The sequence below is a fragment of the Lissotriton vulgaris genome, chromosome 1_1 (genome assembly GCF_964263255.1).
Source record: "Lissotriton vulgaris chromosome 1_1, aLisVul1.2, whole genome shotgun sequence".
Lineage (NCBI taxonomy): Eukaryota > Metazoa > Chordata > Amphibia > Caudata > Salamandridae > Lissotriton > Lissotriton vulgaris.
The window spans coordinates 355,343,442-355,364,203 of NC_141685.1; the positions used below are offsets into that span (position 1 = coordinate 355,343,442).

A 20,762-nucleotide genomic window follows, 5' to 3' on the forward strand; every position below is an offset into this window, starting at 1 on the left:
CCAGAGATAGGATTTTTTAAAGAATTTAGTGAAAATAGTGTTAAAAAGCCTGTCGCACCAATTTAGGATATCTGTTCACACTGTACTGGGTCAAAGTCACACATTTCAGGCCAACCGTGATGGAGTGCAGGTCGGATACAGTCACTAGGTTGGGACAAGTTTAACTTCTCAAGTTTATGTCAAGAGACCCATTCATATTTAAGATAGACACGAGGAGAAGGGAGAGTGTCACAGGAGGCTGTCAGTGCAGTGGGACGAGCCAGCCAGCATCGCGAACGGGCATTGCTGGAGCTTCGCGTTGGCGGTGCCCGCAAGTGATCGATACTGCAGTGCAAAGAGATGGACTGACAGAGATTTGCACTTATTGATGGTGCAAGCGGCAAGGTCTTGGTGCGAATGAGCCCATTTGCCATCATGAAGAGCCCAAAAGCTTGATTTCAGTGCCTTAGAACAACACCAAGGGTCCAGGACTTGAGAGACAACACTTGGAGGCCAGGGACCTGCTGCAGCTGGGTCCAAGGGCTGTAGCAGGATGTTGGGGAGCCTTTTATGCCTGTGAGGCTCAGATCAGGAGGGCAGCAGACTAGCCCCTTGAATCATTCTGTGGTCCTGGGTTCAAGATGGAGTTGCCGGTCCAGTTTCTATTCCCAGGCACAAATTAACAGAAAAAGGGTGAAGGAAATAAATAATTTATTTTAAGACAAAAGGATAAAGGAAAGGGGACTTGTCACTACAATTTGCAATAATACAGAGACACATATGGGCAGATTTACAAGCTCTTTGCACCACTTTTGCGTCAACATAGCAGGTCAGCAGTTCCGTCAGAACAGTCGTCCAGCAGAGTGGCAGTCCTTTCAGCAGCACAGCGGTTCTTCTTCCTGGCAGAGTATCCAAAGGTCCAGAAGTGCACTAAAGAGTTGGTGTCTGAGATCCAGCATTTATTCACAGTTGTGCATTTCAAGGTCGGAGAAGCTTCTAGAGGCATGCTTTGAAATGCATAGATGCCCTATCTTCCCTGCCCTGGCTCCAGACTAACTACAGGGAGTATGCAGCTCCTTGTGTGGAGACAGGATACACCCTATTCATGTGTAAGTGGGGCTAGGCCCAGCTCCCTCCTGCCAGTGATGGCCCATTCAGACACACCTAAGCTTCCCAATGTGTGTGGCTGTCTAGGAGGAATAAACCCAGTTATGTGACCCAGAGACAGGCTGCAAGCAGCAACTGGCTAAGGCAAGAAAATGTCAACTTTCTAAACCGGTCCTTGGAAGCTTGTTTCCGGTCCAGGGAAGGCATGGCTTGGCAGTTCGGGCTGTACTGTTCCCATGAGGCACAGGGTCAGACTGATTTGCATATAGCCATGTCTGAACTGGGGTGGCAGAGTGGGCTAAAGAACAGTGATGGATTAAACCCAGATCTTTTGACTGGGTGTGAGTGTTTGATTAGTTCAGATGCTCCGTCCATTACCACCCCCTTTTGTACAACTTTCTAAAAGTGGCATTTTCCAAACAAAATTAAAAAAATTTAAATCCAACTTCACCATAATCTAGGATTTTAAATTGTGATTCCAGAGATACCAAACATGAAGGGGTTGCCTATTTTCATTTGGAAATTACACTTATAAATTGAATAAGGTCACTCTAATGTTATCCTAAGGGAGCAGTAGGCCTTCCAGTGATGAAAAATGAATTTGGGAGTTTTTCACTACCTGGACATGTAAACCTTAAAAGTACATGTCCTGTTTTTTAAATACATTGCACCTGCCCACTGGGTTGTCCAGGGCATAGCCTAGGTGAGACTTACATTTATTGAAACTGAAGGGTTTGGCATTGCAAAAAGGTTACTTTACCAGGTCAAATTGCAGTTTAAAAACTGCACACACAGGCTGCAATGGCAAGCCTGAGACATGTTTAAAGGGCTACTTAAGTGGGTGGCACAATCAGTGCTGCAGACCCACTGGTAGCATTTAATTTACAGGTCCTTGGTACAGATAGAACCACTCTACTAAGTACTTACAAATAAATTAAATGTACCAATTGGGTGTAAGCTTCTTTTACCATGGTTTAAAGGAGAGAGCACAAGCATTCTAACACCGGTTAGTGGTGGTAAAGTATGTAGAGTCTTAAGGCCATCAAAAATGAAGTCAGCAAAATAAGGAGGATTGAAGGCAAAAAGTTGGGGGGAGAACCATGCCAAGTAGTTTTGCTTCTATCATAGAAAACAAGTGACGCGAGTGCTCAGCAGCACAGTGCAAAATGTAGTTTCTTGTTTTGTATGAGCCTTCTTTGCTGTCAATCCTTCCCATGGAAGAGAAGGCAGGACGGAAAAACATGGGGCATAGACAGAAAACAAAAAAAATATTGGGAGTCTCCTGCCACCATCCACAAACTCAATCAAGTCTCCACTCTCCACACAAACAAACACATCTACCTAGTAGCATTTAATTTACAGGCCCTCAGCATATGTGGTGGCACTTTACAAGGGACTTATCAGTAAATTATATATGCCAATTTGTTATAAGCAAATCCACTATCTTTTAAGGAGAGAGCATAAGCACTTTATCAATGGCTAGCAGTGATAAAGTGCACAGAGTCCTAAGGCCAACAAAAACAAATCCAGAAAAAATAGTAGGAGTGAAGTCAAAATGTTCGGGGATGAACCTGCAGAAAGGGCTAAGTCCAACAAAGGGAGAACTATCTTTTCAGATTTCTTCCTTGTGAATGTTTTTTTCATCCATATCAGCTGATTATGAGGATCACAGTCATAAGCACTCTATATTAAAATTATAAATTTGTTTGTAGACCTGCTACTGATTAGAGGGAATGCATGTTGTTGTTACACTGACCCTTAGCCCAAAGTAAACTGCTGCAGAGTTCAGCTTAGGGTTAGGCCAGTGGTTTGGTACAGAGCAGAGTAATATTATTATCACCTCACCTTAATGGCCCCATTAGGATGGCGGGCGGATCACCCCCGCAAGGCCGGTTGTAGCCACCGCCAGCCTGGCGGGGGCAATCCGCTCGCCATCCGTGCCGGAATTACCCCCCACCATATTCTCATAGCTGGGGGGGCCGCGGCGGACGGAAAACCCGTCCGCAGCTTTTCCACCCCAGTCGCCTTGCGGAAAAGGGTTCGATATGGTGGCGGTGTCTATCAGACACCGCCAGCCATATTACAATGGGCATTTTCCAATGCCTTTCCGTGGCGGCATTGCCGCCACGGAAAGGCATGCGAAGTCTGCTTTGGGGCCTGTTGCGGGCCCCCAGGGACTCCGGGGGGTGCACATGGGGGGTAGCTATGGTACCCCCCAGCAGTTCCATGCACAACATGGCAGGCACCGTGCGGTGCCTGCCATGTTGTGCATGGAAGTGCACAGCATGCCACCCTGGCATTGTGCCGGGCGGGCCTAAGTGCACCGCCCGCCCCAATGTCAGGAATGCTGGATGCGCCCGCCACTGTGGCGGGCGAATCCTAATTTCCGCCACGGGACCCACGCCCTTATGGCGGGCAGTCCCTTTCTACGATGGGATGGCGGGCGGACAAAGTCCGCCCGTCATCCTAATGGGTCCCTAAGTTTGGGAGGGGATTAAAACATTTGCATATCGTTTTTGTGAAACTGTAGTTGATTTTTTCTAGGTTTGGCCAAATTTATCAATTTTTTCGGGGGAAAGGTCATGTCTTTTCCACCCCTCATAAAATTGCATGCTCTCTCTATGAGTGGTGTGTACCAGCAGAATTTGTTTACAGGATTGAATTTGCAAGCTTTCTGCAGATATCACAAAAAGGTAAATGGAGCAAAATGATCAGCCCTTCACAAGAAGAATCTGAGCTAAGATTCAAATACTTATGTCCAAAGATATTTGCTAACATCTGTAGCATTCCCATCCAAATGTATGTATGCCTTTTATCTCACTTTTATGCACATTTTTCAAGAAGCACTGTACAAATGTCCATCCTACCACTATAAATACACAAAAGGCTGTGGCCTCTGTCTTTATGTAAAATTGTGTTTAGAACTCTACAGCAGTGATTCGTAATCTTTTAACTTTTGGGGACCCTCCCCCAACCACAGCTGAAAGTGAAGGATCAAAGCTCAAGCAATTTGTATTAACCTCAAAACAATAATATACAGAAACAAGTATACTTCAAACAAATACAGAAATTATATTTTATTTTATATAAAATATATATTTTGTTTCTAAAAGACATAGGGCCCCATAATATGGCGTGCAGACTTTGTACCTGGGGGCACACAACGAGCCCCCCAAGCAGACTACTCATGCCTTCCCGTGGCGACAATGCTGCCACGGAAAGGCATGGTCAAGGCCACATTCTAATATGGCTGGCGGTGTCTTACACAAGCTCAACATCATCTCCTACGCCGACGACACCCAGCTCATCCTCTCCCTCACCAGCGACCCCACCACCGCCAGAGCCAACCTACACGAAGGGATGAAAAACATCGCCGACTGGATGAGAAACAGCCGCCTTAAACTGAACTCGGACAAGACGGAAGTCCTCATCCTGGGATCATCACCCTCCGTCTGGGATGGCTCCTGGTGGCCCCCGGCCCTGGGCACGGCTCCCAAACCAACGGACCACGCACGCAACCTGGGCTTCATCCTGGACTCCTCCCTCTTGATGACTAGACAAGTCAACGCCGTCTCCTCATCATGCTTTAACACCCTGCGCATGTTCCGCAAGATCTTCAGATGGATCCCCACGGAAACCAGGAAGACCGTCACCCAGGCACTCGTCACCAGCCGACTGGACTACGGGAACACCCTCTACGCCGGAACCACAGCGAAACTTCAAAAAAGACTCCAACGCATTCAGAACGCCTCCGCCCGACTCATCCTCGACATCCCCCGACACAACCACATCACCGGACACCTGAGAGACCTGCACTGGCTTCCCGTCAGCAAGAGAATCACGTTCAGACTCCTCACACACGCACACAAGGCTCTCCACGACCTGGGCCCCAAGTACCTCAACGACGGCATGACCTTCTACACGCCCACCCGCCAGCTACGATCGACCGCCCACGCACTCGCCACCGTACCACGCATCCGCAGAGCCACCGCCGGAGGAAGATCCTTCTCCTACCTGGCAGCCAAGACGTGGAACTCCCTCCCCACCCACCTTCGGCGAACCCAAGACCATCTCGCCTTCAGGAAGCAGCTCAAGACCTGGCTGTTCGAGCAGTAACTTTATACAAATGACGTGATTGATTGATATTGAACCCTTTTCTGCCCGGTCGACATGTTGACTGTGTGGAAAAGCGGACCCCCCAGCTATTGTAATATTGTGGGGGGTCTTTTCTGCAAGGATGGCGGGCGGATCGCCCCCACCGGGACGGCGGTGACTACCGCCGGCCCGGCGTGGGCGATCCGCACGCCATCCTAATGGGGCCCATAGTGACTATGTCTGTTTTTCTCCGAAAGCATATTATTCAATTTGTCAGCACATACCAGCACTTCAACTGAGGCCATGTCTCATCCATATCATATTGTGTTTGCTGTACTTGTGCTGCTCCCCGAATCAAGACAAGGACACAAACCTAATAAAAAGTCCTTCACATTTACAGAGTAATTAAAAATGTTCAATTTTACATTTTACTTTTTTTATCTAAACATACTTTATTAAGCTGCTAATATTAAGCATTGAAGACCTCAGGTTAAGAACAACTGTTCAAAGGCTTTTGTTTTCTTCAGGATTGCTAAAGCATTTGTCTAGGAATTAAAATAGGGAAATTATGTTTTGGATTTCTGACCACACTCCCACATAACCTTTCCAACTCCTAACCAATTGAGGCAAAGTTTTCTGTAGAGAATTAAAAGTTAAACGTATTTTTGATGGTATTGTTTTTGCAAATTCGTCAAACGTGGGCTTGGTTAACAATTACACACACTCAAGCCTAAAAATCTCACATTTAACACTTGCTGCACTACAGTCCCTGCAAGAAAGTAATTAATTTGGCATTAGAGCACTAACGTCAATTTCCCATGTAACTCTAGTAATGCATTTACTGAAAAGATTAATATCAATTCCATAACTCATTGACATAGGCTTTCCAGCGCTGGAGGCATCTGAGAAATGTCCTACATGTGAGCTGATCGCAGTCTGTGCACACAACATCCATTAATCTGCGCCTGGGACTGTACAATGTTGTCAATTAGAAACACAAGCCATAAAAAAAATCAATCTGGCTGCACTTATTTCTTTTTGACCTGTAACCCAAAGCCGGTTAACATAAATTTCTCCCTCAGTCGAATATTACTGATTTATAAATAACAATTATTCTGAGAAAATATGAATCCAAGACTCTCACTACGGGAATAGATGAAATGACATAGGGCAAAGGGTAATCACATGGTACATATCTTATTATCCAGTCGTCCAATGGCAGAGAGCACACACCTCTACTTTTTAATATTGCTGATAAATGTACCTGTATCCACAAAGCTTCTCATTCACCTCTGCCCCCACTTACCCCCTCCTCGCTCTCTCCCACCCTCGGACATGGGTTTGTATTATTATCATCCGGTCCTGGTCCACCGCATGGAAATGATAATGCTGTGGGAATCCCAACTATGAATCTTCAGAAGACTTTTCAATGGGCCTTGTATAGACAAGGGTCCAAACATTACAGGCAAGTAACTTATAAGCAGATTGGTCACACATTTGGTAAAAGAGCGCCATTACGTCGAGAGGTCCCAAGCAAGGATAAATCACATATACCGAAGCCAAATAATCTGGAGTGGTTTATAACAACATGCAACTGCTCATAAGCCCAAAATCGTTTCAATATCAAAGATTCCTTAAATCCTGGGAGGCAACAGTCAGTACACTAGCAGATTGGACTGTAGTGCACACTCTTTATAGATTTTTAGTAATTCTTTATTACTCTTTGAGCAACTAAACCCACCCAAAATCATGTTTATATTTGCACATATACATGCTTTTTAGGACTCGCTGGAGTAGCATCCGAAGGATGCGTCCAGCTAGAGACGTATAGCCGTCCATCTCGGGGGAATTAGGGACAGGAGGGTGGCATGCGCTTCTGATGCTGGATTTGCCTGCGTGAACGCGCACGTCGGCTCCGTCCACATTCTCAGCAATTCCCGCGCCGTGCACATTCCCGGGCTCCGATTTCTTGAACTTCGCACACATACACACATGCGTGCGCATACACACACAGACAGACACTCGCTCGCTCACACACACCCCCTCACCCCCCCCCCACAGTCATTGGCCTCTTTTAAACACACACACATGCATACACACACGCATACACAGAGACTCCAAGACACATACACACACGCACGCTCACACACATACAGAGCCCCCCGCCGCCGCACGCGCACACACACATGCCCCCAGCACTTGCAGCTCAGCAAAGGCCCCCACTCACCGGTACTCTTCTCCAGCTCTCCATGCGTGGGCTCGTTGCAGGCGGCGGCGGTCTCTTCCTTCGGTGCGGGGCTCTCTCACCTCACGGGAGCCCCGCTAGCGCCAGCCGCCCTCCACCTCCTGCCCACACGTCCCAGTGCTGGGTAGGCTCCCGCCTGGGCTTCCGGTGTGTCTTGACGTCCCGACCCCGGCCTTTCTGACTTCCGCCCGGGATTGTGCACGCCACGCTAGTTTCTTTTTTTCTGCTTTCCCTGCCGATGTCCACAATGCAGATGGCGTTTCGTTGAATTATGAATGTTAATAAATGGCGTAGCTACCAATTAATTTCCTGTTATGCGTGGCTTTCGGACAATCCTGGTTTTGCCAATACATCACGTTGCATGTTGAGCTTTAATTTTGAGCTCATTCTTAGTTAAAAAGAATTTCTTTTGGTTTATTGGGCTTGTCGTACTCTGAGCATGTCTGAGTGATTAGTATCTCTTCGGGGAGCAAGCTTGGTTGCGCGCTGTCTCTGAGTCTGTTCTAGTGATAAGTGTCTTGTGTTCTGAGCATATGAGGTAAAATTACCTTTGTTTTATTTGTTAAAACGACAAACTCGTTTTTTATAGGGATCGTCTAGTTGCATTTCCTTTCCATCAGTAGAACCTATAGCTCATCCATTGTCTTGTTCTCTTCCCGCTTATCCCTTTCTCTCTTCTATGTCTGTCTTTTTCTAAGCGTCTCTCCAGTCTGCGACTGCCTCTTTACGCATATATTTTCTTCTTTCTGCTTGCTTTGCCCTTCTCCCTCTAGCTCTTGCTTGTCTCCCACTCCTCTCTGCCCTGTTCGTTCCGCTTCTGTGCTGTCTTCCCTTCAATACCTTTGCATTCACTGCCATTCTATCTGCCTGTACTTCTTTCCCTCTGTTCTGGTCTGCCTTTCTATAAACCCCTCAGTATCGGGGTGTGCGTGTGCCTGTTTTTAACTTTAAGCCTGACTTTTTGCTCTTGAATGGCCACATGCCTCTCTCCAAACCCTCCCTCCCTCCCTCTCGCTCCCTTTCACTCCCTCTTCTCTCCATCCCTGTCTATCGCATCTATTCCTGTCAATTTTCACCCTCTGCCTCCCACGAGCATAGCCTTCCCTTCCTCCTCTTCTCTGCTGGGTCACTCCATCACTCTATCTGACCTGCTTGAGTGCATCCCTCATGTCTCTCCTTTGATCTGTCTCGGCCCTTTTTGTGGCTGTTGCGGCCCACCTCCCCGTGTGTCCCTCCCACCCCTGCTTGCCAGTCTTTCTCTCGCTTCAGAGCCCCCACATCCTAAAAATCTCACCACACACTGGAAGGGAGCAGGCTCTGGGGTCATCGGTCTAAAGCACTTTTCTAGTAAAAACATTATTCCACACAAACTGTCATCCAGAGACCCAGTACCCCTGATACTCTCCTGCAGCACTCTCACCCCAGTGAGACTCGTGTGAAACCAATGACGTGTCAGAGGGAGAATGACACCAAAGGATGAAATGCAGAGGCTGCCCAGCAGAGATGTGAACCTATAATCTGCAGAGAAACACACACACACACACACACACACACACATACATACATACACACATACATACATACACACACATGCATACACACACACATACGCAGACATACATACATACAAACACACACAAACAAACCCAAACATATAAACACACACGCACACACACATACATATATGCACACGCACGCATGCACACAAAGTCACTGAAAAAAGGACCAATTAACACTAGGTATCAATTACATTAAACAATGTTCCATGTGTAGCGCTTAACACAAAAACGAATGAATAGCACCTGACAACTATCCAACACTGCCAGCTCTTTCCTGTATACCCGACCATATTGTATAATGCTATTAAAACAGAGATTTTTTATGTCGATCCTGAGCAGCGCATGTGCTGCTCTTCGAAGCACGCTGTATTCAGGTATGGACTTGCTAAGATAAGCTTGCAGTTTTGTCCTATCGCTGAAGGTTGGTAGGTTGGGGAAGAAGTGTCTGGGGCGTCCTTTAAACAAGCATTTGCAATGCAATAGGTCTCACTTTTGCGAGAGTTTAAGCGATTAGCAATGTAAATGACAATGCCTTTTATTTATGTTTTAAAAGCAAAAACATAAATAAAAGGCATTGCCATTTACAATGCCAATAGCTCTAACTTTAATAATGCGAGACCTATTGCATTGTCAATGCTTGTTTTAGATCCTGTGCTGAATTTGGCAGAGTTACCTGTGGCCTTCGCAGCCTGAGCATAATTTCCTTTCCCAAACTATGGCTGTCCTGTTTCAACAGCAGATGGTCAGAAGTGAAGAAAAGAATTAGTCCCCTCTTTTTATTCATTAACAATCTCTTCCATTTCTTTGAGACAAATATTTGAAGCTGCTCTAAACGCTACTGTTAAATTTGATTTAGTAAACTCATTGGAGACTCGTCCATTATGAGTACTGATTGAAACCTGTCATACCACTCAGAAAACCACTTTAAAATTATGAATCCACTCCTAAGATGTTTTGCCATGTATTCTGGTGAAAGAGCGCGATTTTTCCTAGAAAGGTTTTGACAGGGAAGACTGGCTACCACTTCTGTTTAGGTCAGTTCTTTCTACAGGGAGATGAAAATGATTGTGATGATACTAGTCATTAGAGGGGGGGGGACTAATGGAGCACGATTTTGCTCTTTCATTTGTTGGGGTAATCACAAGTAGTTTGCACCTACACATGTAATGATTTGTTGTGTTAACAATTGGTCATTAGATTGTGTAATGTAATAATGTGTAAAGTGAAGTGATAGGTATAATTCTGTACAAAGTGATGACATTGACATTGTAATCATGTGCTATTTGATGAAAGATTTAATGTGATGAATTTTTATGTGATTTTTCCCTGTTGCTCTTTAGATGGGTTACTAGCAGAATTCATGCGGATGTAGAATCTGTTATTTCTCACATTTCTGTTGCAGGTGGAGGAATTCATCCATGTTAGTTAGAATAACGCTTTTGTTTTAGGAGCTAGGCTACGGGAGGAGAGGATATATTTGAACATGCAACACTGATAATGTGGGACGGTGCTCTTTCATGCTGGAGAAGGTCTGGGAATAAAGGTAATCAGGCAAGTGCCTGGGAGCACTGTTGCTGCATGGAAAGTTGCCTACGAGTAGGTGTCCAGCTGGATGCGGTGATCATGTGATATCACGATGGGTATGACCTACGGTTATGTGTTGAGTCCGGGGACTTCTGCCATGCCCTGAGAGAAGAGAGCATCTTAGAACGAGCTCTTTAGCTTAATGCTTATTCCTTTCCCGGCCAAAGTCATCGAGAAAGCTGTCAACAACCAGCTCGCCACCTTCCTCGAAAGCAACAAATCCCTCGACTCCTCACAGTCCGGCTTCCGAGCCAAACACAGCACGGAGACCGCACTCATCGCAGCAACAGACGACATCCGAACTCTATTGCACAATGGAGACACAGTCGCTCTCATCCTCCTCGACCTCTCCGCAGCCTTCAACACAGTCTGTCATAGCACCCTATTACAGCGCCTCAGAAACATCGGAATCCAAGGAAAAGCACTGGAATGGATCACCTCGTTCCTTACCGGAAGAACTCAGAGAGTCCGGCTCCCTCCATTCAAGTCAGAGGCCTCTGAAGTCATCTGCGGCGTGCCACAAGGATCCTCACTCAGCCCCACCCTCTTCAACGTATACATGAGCCCCCTCGCAGCCATCGCACGCCAACACAACCTCAACATCATCTCCTACGCTGATGACACTCAACTGATCCTCTCACTCACCAAAGACCCTAACACCGCCAAAAACAACTTACACGAAGGAATGAAAGAAGTAGCCGAGTGGATGAAGCACAGCCGTCTGAAACTTAACTCAGACAAACCAGAAGTCCTCATCTTAGGCACCTCCCCCTCCGCCTGGGATGACTCTTGGTGGCCAGAGGCCCTTGGAAAAGCACCCATCCCGACGGACCACGCACGGAACCTGGGCGTCATTCTGGACTCCTCACTCTCGATGACCAGACAAGTCAACGCCGTCTCATCATCTTGCTTCAACATTCTTCGCATGCTCAAAAAGACATTTCGCTGGATCCCCACCGAAACTAGAAAAACGGTCACTCATGCACTGGTCACGAGCCGCCTGGACTATGGAAACACCCTATACGCCGGTACCTCCGCAAAACTCCAGAAAAAACTCCAACGCATCCAGAACGCTTCAGCCAGGCTCATACTAGACATCCCGCGTAAAGAACACATCTCTGGTCACCTGAAAAACCTCCACTGGCTCCCCGTAAATAAGAGGATTACTTTCCGCCTCTTAACCCACGCACACAAAGCACTTTACGAACTTGGACCCGAATACCTCAACACACGACTGTCCTTCTACACACCCTCCCGTCAGCTACGATCCTCCAACCAAGCCCTTGCCACTGTACCTCGCATCAACAAAGCCACCATGGGAGGTAGATCCTTCTCCTACCTGGCAGCTAAAACCTGGAACTCTCTTCCCACTCACCTACGCCTTACTCAGAACCACCTAGCATTCAGAAAACAACTTAAAACTTGGATATTCGACAAGTAACTCCCCCCCCTTCCTCAAGCGCCTTGAGACCCTATGGGTATGTAGCGCGCTATATAAATCCTGACTTGACTTGACTTGACTTAGGAAGACTTCACGTGCTGACACCTTTTCTGGAATTTGCCGGGGAAATGCTAAGTAGGGATGTCATGATAGTGGTAGTGTAGGGACAGACTAATGCTCTTTATTTACGAACCTCATATGAAGAAGGCTATTGATGTTGGCACCGTAATTTTCTGCGTACTGATATTGGAATTGGTCTTCTTGTGCATGTTGCACTGCCTAAATTTAGCTCGTAGATTTGGCTTTATATCAGTCCCCATATACTTATACACCCTTGTCTTGAGGTGTGTGTATGTTCAGCTTTTCTTGGCTTTGTAATAAACTTACTAATTTTGGATCCGGAGTCTGTGTTCCTTCAGTAACATGAGCGGCTGTAATGATAATATGTACTTTTCCTTCCCTCCACACTTTCAAGCAGGCAACAAAGATCCACCGGCCAGGGTTTCCAGAGTAAGTCTATAACGTGGAATGCTGCTCCTTCACTGGTATAGTTATGTTTCAAATGTAAGTATGTAACCAGCACCTGGTTTTATCATACAAATCTTGTACTTTAACATCAAAACCTAAAATCATGTCTAATTGGGGGTCTGTTGAAGGAGTCCGACTACCAACTAGCATTTTAAAGCCTAATGATTTAAAAAGATGTAAAAAGATCAGAGCGAGTCACATCAAGGTTAATATTGAGTAAGCCGATGTTAATATGAATAGCAATACATTTATTTATAAAGACGAAATCACACCTTTATTAACAAATTCGTCTGTTATGAACTCCGCTCAACCCTGACTCAGAAATACATAGTCAGGCAGACTCCGAGACTCATGCCTGAGGTCACTGATTGACAGGTCAAAGGTGGGCTGGCACGTACTCGGCAGACAAACACATGAACAGGAAATCCCAGATCAATTCCACAGATAGGTGCAGCCACACCACAATGGTCCAGGGAGATAGGCACTAGTAAAATCACACATGGCTGAAGAGGTTGGTGCTCTCCCAGAACACCATAACACCATAAAATTAGATGCCACATAGAGTTAGGAGCATATAGCCAATCAGGACACAGTAAACACTGTGCACGCAGGGATCACACGCCCCCATGCCGGACATCTGGACACATTACTCACTGGCCGCATTGTGTCGAAGTAAGGTCGAGGCCCACCTTGATTTCCTATCAGATACATTAATTTACGATTCCGCAGAAAGCAGTAGACATTCCTTACCAAAAAAGGATCGACAAAACTGTTTATGACATTTAATTAATTGTGCAAAAACCCATTTCAGATCGATTGTAGGTTGAGACAATCCTCAGACTCTGTGCCTGTAACTGTTCTCCTGGCTGCACTGTTTAATTAAACAAACTGTTCCTGTTTTGCCAAAAACATCTTGTCTCTTGTTTTTTCAAGGTATTTCATGTTCAAGCAACATCTATTTGAATACTCAAATCACATACAATAACAATAACATTTCACCTGGAGTGTGGAGGTTTCACTGAACAACTTATATAACACTGTAAATTGACTGTCATAGCCAGGAGGGTGATAAATGACTTCAATTAGATGAGAGAAATCCACTCCTACTACAATTTTCAGTGGTCAAATGTTAAAAGCAGAGAAAGAGGAGATGGGGATTCTTGCACCTGAAGGTTTGAAAAGTCTTTGTACATGAATGCTACTCCGCCACCTCTTTTCCAAGAATGGCTGCTAATACTACTTTATAAAATGAGTAAAATAACATTTAACACCACAGAGAAATCTCATTTTCTATCAAGCCATGCATGTGGATTGCAATGTAACTATTACTGAACATTTAGTAAAGTCATATCTACTATCTATATTTCACGATTAGTCTAATAAATGTGCCTGCTTTTTTAATGCATTCCCTACACAAAATCTCCATTCAAAATGATACAATGTAATTACCTAGCATTGTATCAAATATGATTAAACTATGAGTAAAACTGTGCCCATTAGAAAATAACCTTTAAAAGGATGCCAGGGTGAGAACACCCTGGGGCATCACAATTTATTTATACTTTGTGATTGGTCTATTTGTACAAGTCTAGTGCCTAAGGAACAACGGCGTGCAATTGTTGGACAGGATGGATAATTCTCTTCCTGTTCATGGACAGAAGGCCTTGCATGAGAGAAAGCCAGGTTGCCTCTCACTTGTGGGGATGCAGGATATTTAAGGACCGCTGCAGGTGAGGTTGGAAGCTCTGGAACGACCAAGCACCCTGAGCTCTCCTTGATATTTGAAGGATGTTTGAAAACATGGGAGTTGGAGAAAAGGCATACACAAAAGTTCCCAACCAGTCCAGCATTTAAGCATCCCACAGTCAAAAGAGCAGTAGTGAGCAGATGCCACTGTTGTTATCACATGGAAAAGGGCTAAAATGCTATTCATTGTCCTTCTGATGCCCTTGAAACTGATCACTTGGAGGCATACTTTGAGAAGCAAAAGGACTGCCTTCCACTTGAGCAGGATTAAAAGGAGGGATTATCAGAAATATTGCATGAATTGACTATGGACAGGCACCTTCAGATTCCCCACTATTCATTCTCAGACATATCTATCTTGACTGAGACCTAAGGATATTGTACATGGAGTGGACCAATTGGTTTGGACTGGCTGTCCAGGAACTGATCCAAGTGCCCAAGTATTTAAATTAATATATCTAGTTTTACTCTTGGCATGGAGATGCTACTCATATTAGGGAGGTGTGGAGTCCCAGGGGTATTAGAATCACTAGTCTGTGAGAGAGTTTCACTGTAGGAAGAGGTTTGGAGTTTCCATGATTGGTTAGGAAATGATCAATTAATCAATACATTTGTAGAGGGGGGACACTGTAGAGGGGAGACACTGCTACTGCGCGACCAGCCAGGTCTTGAGAAGTCTCCTGAAGGGCAGTAGGTTCTGGGTCTGTTGCAGGTGGATGGGGAGGGAGTTTCATGTCTTGCGGGCGAGGTGGGAGAAAGATCTGCCACCGGTGGTAGTACGGTGGATGCGTGGGACCGTGGCAAGGGAGAGGTAAGCGGAGCAAAGCTGGCAGTTGGGAGTGTAGAAGGTGAGTAATTTGTTGAGGTATGTTGGTCCGGAGTCGTGGAGTGCTTTGTGAGCGTGGGTGAGGAGTTTGAAGGTGATCCTCTTGTTGACGGGGAGCCAGTGCAGGTCTCTCAGATGGGCAGTGATGTGGCTGTGACGGGGGATGTCGAGGACGAGGCGTGCAGAGGCATTCTGTATGCATTGAAGTTGTTTCTGGAGTTTGTCCATGATTCCAACGTAGAGGGTGTTGCCGTATTCTAGCCTGCTGGTGACGAGGGTCTGGGTGACCGTCATTCTGGTTTCGGTGGGGATCCATCTGTAGATTTTTCGGAGCATGCAGGAGTCCTCCGAGGCAGAGGGTGCGGAGCCGAGGATGAGAACCTCCTTTTTGTCAGAATTCAGCTTCAGGCGGCTGTGCTTCATCCATTCAGCAACGGCCTTCACTCCTTCGTGAAATTGGTCTTGGCGGTGGCGGGGTACTTTGTGAGGGAGAGGATTAGCTGGGTGTCGGTGGCGTATGAGACGATGTTGAGGTCGTGTGATCGGAAGATGTTGGCGAGCGGCAACATGCAGACGCTGAAAAGGGTCGGGCTGAGGGATGATCCTTGGGGTACGCTGCAAGTGATTTTGGTGGCTTCTAATCGGAATGGAGGGAGGCAGATCCTCTGGATCTGTCAGTGAGGAAGGAGGTGATAAAGTCCAGGGCTTTGTCATGGATCCCCGCGTTGTGGAGGCGTGTGCATAGGGTGCGGTGGCAGATGGTGTCAAAGGCGGCCGAGAGGTCTAGGAGGATGAGGGCCGCTGATTTGCGGTTGTCCAGCAGGGTCCTGACATTGTCGGTGGCGGCGACGAGGGCGGTTTCGGTGCTGTAGTTTCTGCGGAATCCAGATTGGGATTGGTCCATGGTGTTGTTCTCTTCGAGGAAGCAGCTCAGTTGTTTGCTGACGATCTTCTTGGTGACTTGTGACGGTGTCATGTTTTTGTCCTCACTAGTCTGTATGATATTAATCCTGCTTGGTGCGATCTGAAACACTTTTGGGAAGTTCATCATGAACTTAAGTTTGAGGAGGGTTTAAAAAAATTGGATTAGATCAGATGTAGCCAACTCTCTGGAAAATGTCATTCTAAGGTAGTCTTCACATTTTAGGTAGTAATCGACCATTTGCAGCTTCTGAAAGTTTGCAGGTATTTGGAAATACTCCTAGGGCTGCTTTGAGGCTATATGACACAATCCTGTTCTGGTAATACTGGACCTCCTGAATAACCCAGAGAAACTTCATGTGATCCTGATTGATAGGCACACGACAATATGAGCACTGCTGGTATACAGAGAATACTCAGTCATAAGTTTCACCCTCTTATTCTTGCCAGAAGGTAGTGTGAGTTATAGCTTGTCCCAAGGTGGTCCAAGCTCTGTGACCCTAAAGATAAGGAACCTCTCAACATTCCTCTACCATAATGGAACAACTATCAAGGCAGAGGTCACATTGTGTGTGGCTTCTGTGGAAGGTATAACATATAGCCTTGTCTTGGTCACAGAAAGGAGTAGTCAACAATGTGGATCAACTTGAAGGGAAACAACACCATCACTGGGATGGCATTTGTGCCATGTACAAGTGCCACAACAGCTGCCTGTGCCCAAGGGTGAGTACAGTTTTCCCATGAAGTATCACCTTTTCAACTGTGGGGTGTTCGCTGAAGGTTTGAGATGAAGGATTGAAAAGTGCTTGGCGCTTTTAAACGATGACAGGATTCCGAACAGCAGCATTAGCAAGTAGAGCAACCTTTTGTCTGCACAGAGCAACAAAATCCTGTATGTTAAAGGTTCAAAAAGGTTTTTTTCTATGAAAATGCAAGTGAATACATTTTACCTTAAGTCCTGAACCTCATCTGCCAATGGCGAACACGGTTATGGTCGGTGCAGTTTTGTCTCTAGGGCATCTAGTCCTCAGCAGCTTTGTCACCTCCTTCCAGGAACTCAGTATAAATCTATACTCTTCCTGGCCATGTCTCAGAAGGGAAGAGGCTAGTGGTCTACTATGTGCCAAAGGTACAAATCACAGGTTGCTTGTACATTGGCATTGGCTTGTCTAAACAAGAGACCTTGTAATCTTTGGGGAAATTATTATTTTTATAATCTTGGAGACTGCTGGCATAGACGTGGTTCTTTCAGAGTTTCCATGGTTTCTAGAAGACACAGTGCTCCACAGGGAGGAAATTGTTTGTTTATGGAATGTGAGGCTTCCACCACAGCACTGATGCCTCCTTCTCTGGCAGAGAAGCTGCTTTCGTAACAGACTGCGCGTACATTTCATTTGCCTGAACAAACGTATGATAAAGTAGGAGACAAGTCCACACTTATCAACATCAGTATCATCTCTTTCCAAGTCTATTTCCGAGGCTGACCTCTTGAATTTCTTGTTCAGACGCAAATTTGCAACCCATCAGCTGAATTTGGTCCTATTTCATCCCCTATTTTAGTAATCAATTAGCAACATGCGACTAGTAGGTTACGTATGATCTAGGCTGATTATATATAGTTTGTCACTTGGCTGATTTCTTCATTATCTATAAAACCATTTTTTCTTTTCCAGATAAATGATTATCTGCATGACTATGACTGAATTCAGTGTGAACCTTTAAACACTAATGTCTGGTCAATCCGCCATGGGGCTAATGTGCAGAGGCCTTATACGGTCCAAGGTTTCCTAAAGTCATTGATGCAAATGTGATGGTCAGGGATTATGAAAAGGCATATATTTATAGAGCAGAATTGCCTATACAACAAGAAGAACAATGGCGTGTCTTTGAAACAGTACCCGGCTAGGTTACCTCTACCTCAAAGGAAGCATCTAAATCCTCAATGTGAGATCAGGCAAAAACAGGGATGTTTGCCCGCGACGGGATTTGGTAAATACTTAAAGATTGTTTTTTAATATTAAATTGTTCATTACCCTGGTACTGATGTAACTATAATCACTCTTCTGATGCCAAAAGTAGTGAAGTCATTAAAAAGGCAACCCGTGCAATCACTAACACCAAATCCACTTATTTTATAGAGCCTTCATGGGCGGCCACTGACTTCCACAAAATCGTCACAAACAATGATTTTTAAAATGCTCAGACTGAAAAAGATGATTTCCACAAACATTTCCTTTACTTTTCTCTGATATGAAAACATGTTCCTGAATAATCATGACTATATAAGTGCTTTACAACAAATCACGCTCAAATTATATTTCTTGTTGTGCACGATGGAACATAGAGCAATCGTCTGATGATCCACTAACTGAGACAGAGTCAATTCCACTGGTGACTGTAATCACTCTGATTATCCCCTTTTGCCAGCCGGAGCCCTTTCAGGAGCATTAGGTCAGGTGAGGAGGGCAGGTAAGGAACAAGCTGGGACAGGGGGAGAAGTGGCCGCAAGAGAGCTATTGCAAAGAATACAGGTTTAAATTGAAAGAAGTGTTTTTGAAAATGCCAGGGATTAATAAAGGGAGGAGTATTATTTTTGCAATCATGTGAACAATTTTATATGCACTTACCACTTTCAAAACAGGCATCAAGTACGAGATGTCCTTTTCGAGGCAGTCCACAATAGCCTGGCGGAAAGACTGCAAGCTTGTTGACGTTACCCGCGATGATGTCCTCAGTTGCCATTCCACTGCCTGACGTGAGACAAAACAAAATGTATATAGTTGTGACCGTCCCTTTTTAATTATACAAAAATTGGCAAATACGTTAAGGTTTATTATGTGATTCTAAAACACAGAAAGAACACATTACAGTCAAAAGCTACTGAAGTAATCATTTTAACAGATCAGGTCCTACCAATAATCGAAACAAGCATGTATTTATGCCTGGATCCAAATTTGGATTTGAGTTTGTAATTGCTGAAATACGCTCATACCGATCAACGCTGGGTTCCAAAAAAATACCAGTAGGAAACACAATTCTGTTCTGATTTTCACAACATTTTGGAACACAAATGAAAAAAGGCATACATTTCAGAACTATAGTAAATGATCACTTATGACTTTTCAGAAACATACATGTTTGAAGTATGCCAGTATTTTCAGGTGTTTGCTCCAAAACGCCCGAACTATGTCCAAACTGAATGTAGTGTGGAGTGTGGAAATTCAAATATGTGTGGCAGTGTGATATTCAGATTTGTCCCACATGCGCCGAAACACCCCTGAAGAAAAATAGGTACAGGCAGATGCAGTAGGATAGCAAAAAAGAATTCGACAGCTAACAGAAAACAAGCATTTACAATGCAACGGTTTCGCCTTTGTAAAAGTTAGAGCTATTGTCATTGTAAATGACAATTTTTTTTATTTATGTGTTGGTTTTGAAAACAGATAAATAAATGGCATTGTCATTTACAATGCCAATAGCTTAATCTTTCGCAAATGTGAGACCTATTGCATTTGCACCCACACGCACACACACACACACACAGAGCCACCCACACAGAGCCGCCCACACACACACAGAGCCACCCACACAGGAGTGAGGGCGGAGGGATGGAGGGAGAGAGCAGCGTGAATCTCTCCGAATCTAATGAAAGCCCTTCCTAAGCCTGATGTATTGCACCTGGCAGTCACTTGGTCTGCTCTAGCTATTGAATAATTGAAAGGGTCTGATCGGGGGGAGGGGGGACCTTCCCGAGGAAGTGTCTCTACACATGTACATTTCCAGGCGGACCTGCTCGGCTCCCCCTCTCTGGAGCAGCTTTAAGTGTTCCACTCTTGGTTGTGTGTCTTTCCTTCCCTTGTTTATTCGTTTCCTGTCCCTTGCGCTCTTTCTATGGCGGGCGTTTTTGCGGCGGTGGGAGGCGCTGTCTCTTCTGGTGACCAGAGAGAGCAGACACGAGGGGCACAGATTGAGCGAGGAAAGAGGAGGGGTGAGAGGAAAAGAGACGGCAGGAGGGGAGAGAGAGTGAGAGAACGAGAGAAACCGAAACTGTAAGAGGGAAGAAAGAAAGCTGAGAGGGAAAGATGTGGAGAAAGCACAAGAGAGAGGGAGAGAGAGAGAGAGAGAGAGAGAGGGAAAGGGGACGGAGTAAAGGGGTAGCGGCGGGTCATGGAATGAGCCGAGAGGGCAAGAGGTACATTTGGAAGAGGAAAGCAAAAGAAAGATAGGGCGAGTACAATGTATCAATGGAGGATGTGAGAGGATGGGAGGGAGAAAGGAAAGGAGGGGGCATCCGAAGTGGAGAGGAGTGTGTGAGGACAACGGTGAGCGGGCAGGAGGGACGGCGAATGGAGGAGGTTGAGCTGTGTAGGGTGCGAGGAGAAGAAAGAGAGGGAAAGGCAGAGCGGGGAACCAACAAGGAAATATAGGGGAAACGCGAGAGGGGACGGCTGGGGCAGAGGGGTGAGTGAGGGCAGAAGAGAGGGAAGGTAGGGGGACATTTAAAAAAGTGTGAACGGGACTGATGAATTGGGAGGAGCTGGGGAGGGAGTCTTATGGGTGAAAAAGACGCGAGGGACAGATAGGAAAGAGGACGAGAGAAGAGAGCCAACGGCGGGCAGAGGATGGGGATGGAGTGAAGACAGGCAGGAAAGGATCACCAGGGAAAGAAGAGAGGACCTCGTGACCCGTGATCATTTCCTTATTTCCCCGCACCAGAATTACCATGACCTG

The 20,762-nt window shown here is 45.7% G+C and overlaps 1 protein-coding gene across 1 annotated transcript in view; it reads right to left on the reverse strand.

Moving 5' to 3' along the window:
* Window positions 1-20,762, reverse strand: part of LOC147747172 (cytosolic carboxypeptidase 6-like) — a 1,837,485-nt gene that overhangs the window by 1,465,349 nt on the left and 351,374 nt on the right. The window contains exon 2 of the mRNA XM_086925077.1: window positions 18,659-18,781. Coding sequence (XP_086781203.1) covers window positions 18,659-18,781 — 123 coding nt within the window. The remainder of the gene's footprint in view (window positions 1-18,658; window positions 18,782-20,762) is intronic.